The sequence below is a fragment of the Aedes albopictus genome, chromosome 1 (assembly GCF_035046485.1).
Source record: "Aedes albopictus strain Foshan chromosome 1, AalbF5, whole genome shotgun sequence".
Classification (NCBI taxonomy): domain Eukaryota; kingdom Metazoa; phylum Arthropoda; class Insecta; order Diptera; family Culicidae; genus Aedes; species Aedes albopictus.
The window spans coordinates 140,418,944-140,424,943 of record NC_085136.1 but is presented as its reverse complement, the minus strand read 5'-3'; the positions used below and the strand labels follow the sequence as shown (position 1 = coordinate 140,424,943).

The 6,000-nt window shown below is 45.2% G+C and overlaps 2 protein-coding genes across 4 annotated transcripts in view; both read right to left on the bottom strand.

The window, feature by feature from the left end:
* Positions 1-6,000, bottom strand: part of LOC109422828 (sex determination protein fruitless) — an 883,045-nt gene that overhangs the window by 732,236 nt on the left and 144,809 nt on the right. The gene's annotated exons all lie outside the window — the stretch shown is intronic.
* Positions 3,024-5,362, bottom strand: LOC115254047 (constitutive coactivator of PPAR-gamma-like protein 1). Of its 2 annotated transcripts, none has more exons than XM_029861623.2 (4): positions 5,204-5,362; positions 4,398-5,141; positions 3,944-4,055; positions 3,024-3,886 (listed from the first exon to the last, which is right to left on the bottom strand). In XM_029861623.2, exons 1-4 carry the CDS (start codon positions 5,284-5,286, stop codon positions 3,062-3,064), a joined length of 1,764 nt encoding a protein of 587 aa, XP_029717483.2. In that variant the 5' UTR covers positions 5,287-5,362; the 3' UTR covers positions 3,024-3,061. The 2 variants fall into 2 exon arrangements, with proteins under 2 accessions (XP_029717483.2, XP_062701475.1); XM_062845491.1 differs by having other exon boundaries at positions 3,944-4,046.

Below are 6,000 nucleotides of genomic sequence, written 5' to 3'. Positions count from 1 at the left end.
ATGTATATTTGTTGTATGTATTTTTATGAATAAATATCTCACCTTACGTGGGTGGTCGATTGTTTGCTTTCCGCGTGAAGCGAGCCATAGCGCATCAGATTGCATGTTTTGACACGTCTTTTGTTGTAAATCTTGAGTGTGGCTGATTGTTTGTTTCCGCGTGGAGTGAGCAATAGCACTTTGTTGCTTCATTTGTAGTAAATATTGAGCAACCACCTGACGAGGGTGGTTGGTTGTTTGCTTTCCGCGTGAAGCGAACAACATCACTGCAGTTTGCACGGCATACTGCAACTCCAAAAGGTCATATTACTTATCGAAGTGAATCCTGACCCAACGATACCTGCCCTACTAACAATCACTCCTTCCTGCAGCCTTTGGTGGAGACGTGCGGTAAACGCCAACTTTCACATAACAAAGGTTGCTATTACAATCCTTCACTCTTCCAACCTGACTGCAAGGACGTGGCCGGCGCCGTTATTGTACTGTTAAAGAGAGCCTCTGAAGCGTGCACAGTGAGAATGTTGACCACTCCCAGTCAATTATTCAGTTGATTCATTGTGCAACTATCATTGGTTCGAGTCAATCACGGAGTAGCAACCATAGATATGTGCAGTCAGTCTAAGCTAAGCTAAGCTAAGCTAATTAAGTCAGAGCTTTAATGAAGAAACTTGGAGAAACTTAGTTCCCGAGAACAGGTCTTACTCTCAGAGTTCAAAGAGAGCCTTAAAGAAAAGGGTCTCATGGGACATCTAGAGAGTTTCAGGGGGTTTCAAAAGCCTTTGACGATGTTACGACAGAGACTACCTGAAGCGCTCCTGAGACCTCCATGTGCCCTTCTGAAACCCCCTGAGAACCCTTTGAATGCCCCTGAGATCTCCTTAAGTGCCCTAGAGTTTCTCTGGAATACCCCAGATGACCGTCTTAAGTCAATAGTGTGCGGTAGTTCGGCAGCAGCAAAGTTTCGCGAGCTCGCTTTGCTAGATTTTTGCGATTTTTTTTCCCCTTCTCTCTGCGGGGCTCCGACGACGGGACGCCAAGCAGTCAGTAGTGTGCGGTAGTTCGGCAGCAGCAAAGTTTCGCGCGCTCGCTTTGCTAGATTTTTGCGATTTTTTTTCCTCTTCCCTCTGCGGGGCTCCGACGACGGGAGGCCAAGCAGTCAGTAGTGTGCGGTAGTTCGGCAGCAGCAAAGTTTCGCGCGCTCGCCTTGCTAGATTTTTGCGATTTCCTTTCCCCTTCTCTCTGCGGGGCTCGGACGACGGGACGCCAAGCAGTCAGTAGTGTGCGGTAGTTCGGCAGCAGCAAAGTTTCGCGCGCTCGCTTTGCTAGATTTTTGCGATTTTCTTTCTCCTTCTCTGCGGGGCTCCGACGACGGGACGCCAAGCAGTCAGTAGTGTGCGGTAGTTCGGCAGCAGCAAAGTTTCGCGCGCTCGCCTTGCTAGATTTTTGCGATTTTTTTTCCTCTTCCCTCTGCGGGGCTCCGACGACGGGACGCCAAGCAGTCAGTAGTGTGCGGTAGTTCGGCAGCAGCAAAGTTTCGCGCACTCGCTTTGCTAGATTTTTGCGATTTTTTTTTCCTCTTCCATCTGCGGGGCTCCGACGACGGGACGAGTGTGCGCGCGCCGTGGTTCGAGTCGGTTCCGAATTTTTCGCTTCCCTTCGGCGCTAGTTTCCAATACACTTTTAGTTGATAATAAATATTTTCTTTCATTTTTTGCATTTACACAAAAGAGTGAAAAATGTTACTTCGGGTTCGCCGGTCGAGAAAAAATTCGGGCGCCGACAAGTGAGTCGCGTTCAGTGTATTTCTGTGTGGAATAGACTAAAGATTTCTGCTCCCTGGAGTGGAGACGCGCGATAGAATTTTCTTTTTGGCTAGTTCTTGCGTCGAAAAGTGGTCGGTTGTTAACGGCGGTTTGTGTATATTGATCCATTGTCAAATCATATCACCAACCATAGGTGACTCCCGGACTGACAATGTACCTTACCCTTCTAACAAAAAAATCCTTCCTGAGACAAACGTGGGGATGCAGCGATTCGCGGTCTTTATAACAACGGTTGTCTTACTAACATTCCCTTCCATCCTCGATGACCGTAAGGACGTGGCCGGCGCCGTTATTGACCTTATTAAAGTTGAGAGCTCTCGACCTGTGTACATTGAGAATAGTAAGCTAGTCCCAAGCCCTATTCATTGGTTCCTTGTGCAATTTCGATTGCTCTGGTCAATCACGGAGTAGCAACTACGAATTGTGCGGTCATCTATGCTCATGCTCATGCTCATGCTCATGCTCAATACCCCAGATAACCGGCTTATATCATTCAATTGACCTCCAGCTAGAAAGCACGCATTGTGGTGTCGCAGGTTTAATTTTCTTTCGTCATTGATGACGTATAATTTGGCATAAACCTACTTTGACCTGTCTTTCTTTAGGCCACCAAACCCAACATAAACCCAACAGTTATCCAATATGGGCCCTATATTGGCCCACTTTGACTCGACATTTTAGTCTAGGGTTTTTTTCAGGTTACCTCATGAAACCCCCCTGAAATCAATTGAGAGGACACTGGGAGCCCTCAAACTTCACTGAGGTCCCCTGGAACACCCGTGCGACCTTTGGGAAGTTCCTGAAGAATCTCCTAAGAATTTCTGGAAAAAACCCTTGGAATAAAATCGGAAGAGATCTTTGGTGGAATTTCTGAAAAAATATCCAGAGGCATTTCCGAGATCCTTAGACAATTTTCGGAATCTCAGGAAGCATCATACTCATAGAGGTTACAAAACATAGACGATATTTTATTTTGTTTAGGTGGAGTCCTGTACCATTAAGGAGATTGTTCTTACTTGTACAAAAAATGTAGTTTTCGTAAGGTTTTGGCCATAATATTTATTGAATAGAATCCCAGTCAACCATTGATCGTATAAGATGTTGCATAAGATGATAATGTGGAGGCGATATACGTACATTTTACATGCGCCTAAATGGAGGCATGCATGCATATGGCCTCCACTTTATCATCCTATGCAACATCGTATACGATTACTGGTTGTCTGGGATACATCAAATCAAGGTTTCTTGGCAGTCAATCCTTCGTAGATTCTCCACTCCTTGGTGTGCTCCAATCCACAGCACCCGCGTTTCCAGTCGTTGTAGCGTTTGTGGAACAGAACGCCATCGAAGGGAGGATCATCCCGAGGATTGTCCGCATCATCTAGCCCGACCAGACGAACAGCTTTCGCTGCAAACGAGTAAATTTTCTGGTACAGAAAAACCACCCGGAACGGACGACTGCCGATCGTTCTGGGATATTGAAGGGACCGGAAGTCGTACGTTTCATAGGCTACATCGTACGCCACTTGCAGGAACAGGTCAGCTTCGAACAGCTCGATGGCCCGCTGCTCCACTAAGTAGTACAAAGTGAAGACGGTCATGCGAAGTTGCTGTGGAATCTTTCGCAGTTCATCCGGCTTGAGTGAATCAGAAGCAATCCACGACAGAAGTTGAAACTTGATGGTTTGCAGATCTTCGTGGATAACCGGGTCCTTGGACATCAGTGCCGGCAGAGTGGGTACTTCCAAGTCCTTGGGATACAGTATGAGGAGCCTATGTTCACGATGGGAACTCTGATGGTCCAGCTTGATGATGACCGGACAGTGCGTTGGTCGCACCGGTTTACTATGAAACAGGATGATTCCAGCCATTCGCACAATTAGCGAAATTTGAAGCCGGCCAAAGTCATGCTCGAACTCCCTGCCACGCATGTCCACTACTCCGATGGATACGTCCAATTGCTTTTTTTGCCATATCAGATATGTAAACGGTGAGTCATGTTCGATAAGAACATTTAGTACCGGGTCCTTGGAAGGATTGATGTTTCGCGGACGAATATTCTGAAAAAGTGTAAGTCGGTGTGAAAGTTGAATGAATAGTTAAGGATTCTCAATTACCACGCTGTAGTTATCCAAGCTAAGCTTGAATCGTTGCACCAAATCGTTGTCAACCGTGTGCTGATTTGTAATTTCCTTGAGAAGGATCGATATAGCTGAATCACTGGCGAAACTGGAAGCATTTCCTCATTTTTTGGTTTTTGATTTTTTATTAAATAACGAAGCAATATTTTCAAAATCGGTTTTCGTGCACATGTAGAGTATGGATCAAGGTATCTTCTGATTTTTTTTGTGGTGGAAAATGTTTTTCGTGTTTGCAGAAACCATTTTTGAACAAAATTTCACAAAAAAATGGTTTCTGCAAAAATGGAAAATATTTTCCACTTAAAAAAAAAATCAAAAGATACCTTGATCCATACTCTACATGTGCACGAAAACCGATTTTGAAAATATTGCTTCGTTATTTAATAAAAAATCAAAAACCAAAAAAATGAGAAAACGCTTCCAGTTTCACCTTAAGGAATCTTCCTCTACAATTCGAATGAATCTAGCAATGTTGGGAAATTTATCTCTGTTTTGGCCCAGTCGGTAGTGGAACGCTTTGACAACATCGTACGGCATGATATCGTTACCACAGAGAGTAGCAAACAGCGGCATTTGTTCATAGCGTAACCCAAGATGCCCTACTAAAGCATCTCGATTGTACTCCATGGTGAACAGAGTAGATAGTTCCAGCTGCCGCGACGACCAATACTTCCAGGTTCCTTTGTAAATAAGGAAATCCGAATCATCGGAGATAATAGCCAGGGCATTGACGTTTGTTGCATAGGTTGCCAACTCCTGGTCGCACTCCTGTGCTATTGCTACTCTATACTCTCCGTACTTTTTTGCAATGCACCTCAAAGGATACCGGAAGTTCAACGGCATCGCATACTGATTCAGTAGTGTGTCCATGTCAGCTCCCCTGTCTACAGCAGCAACTAATTCCACCATCTTCGTGTATCTATAGTCCTGACGTTCGCACCAAGTCGCACTCTTCGCATCCTGCGCCGGACCATCATAGAAGAACTCCAATCTGGCACCCAGACTCTTCAGTTTAGCTAAAAACTCGTCCATCACAGCGTACGCCAGGTTGAACCGTCCTCCGAAGAGAAGCCCTTTCTTGTCATGCTGGCTGAGAGGCACAAACAGGGCAATCAAATCGATGACAATAATCGGTGGCGGTGGATTCGGGCCTCGAACCGTTTCGAAGTATTTCCTGTCACGGAACATCAAGCATTAAAGTTGATCCTCGCCGAACTTCAAACTGACGGCACTTACCGAATTTCCGCTTCGATGTTGACCCGAAAGTAACCTCCGGGGACGTTCTCGCGGATAAAAGTGTCCAAGTGACGCACGCCCATTATTTCACGTTCGTTCACGTTCAAAGCAGCTCGTTGTATGAACCACTGACTGCAGCACTGCAATCATAACGAACGACGTAAATGCAACTGGTTTACTGATAATGGAACTGTATGCACTTGCATCCCGCATCATATGAAGCGTTCGAAGGCGCTCTTTTTAGCTGTTTGCCACTTGAACCTCTGTGGTGGTAATCATGGTGATGATGTAATCATGGATAGCGAATGCAGCGCGGCTGATGAGTTTCAGAATCCAACGATTAGTACGAACGAAGTTGCAAATCACTAATGGTGAAGAGTTTTTTTTTTTATGAGCGTATGGTCGATTCATGGTCGACAGAATAAAACCGTCAGCAAGTTTGTATCAGGGTAAAATAATCATTTTTATCCCACTGACTATGCAGTTTCAAAGAGGTTTCAACGCGTTCAGACAGAAGGGATCAGGGATTTTCAGAGGACTCTTGGATCAAGTGCCTGAAGCAATGCACTTGAGAAGGGTTTCAAGCAGTGGTGTCATCGTGGTTACTCCAAGTTACTCACTTAGTAACCAGCTCTTGAGATAAAAAACCCAGATTAATCCACCTAGTGGTGATAGTGCCTTTCTCGTCGAGTATGTACTCAACATTTTTTCCGGCCATAAGCCGAAGTGTTCCTGAATCCTGAGAATACTCTAGAACGGAATAAATCTCATTTTCTTCTTTTGTCACAGTGCTCGTT

Bases quoted from the DNA above. Each gene is read 5' to 3' on its own strand.
- LOC115254047 (XM_029861623.2), bottom strand. From the start codon at position 5,286: ATGGGCGTGCGTCACTTGGACACTTTTATCCGCGAGAACGTCCCCGGA. The intron at 5,142-5,203 runs GTAAGTGCCGTC...GTTCCGTGACAG, and splicing joins AACATCGAAGCGGAAATTCG to GAAATACTTCGAAACGGTTC. The intron at 4,056-4,397 runs GTGAAACTGGAA...AAATGCTTCCAG, and splicing joins GTAGAGGAAGATTCCTTAAG to TTTCGCCAGTGATTCAGCTA.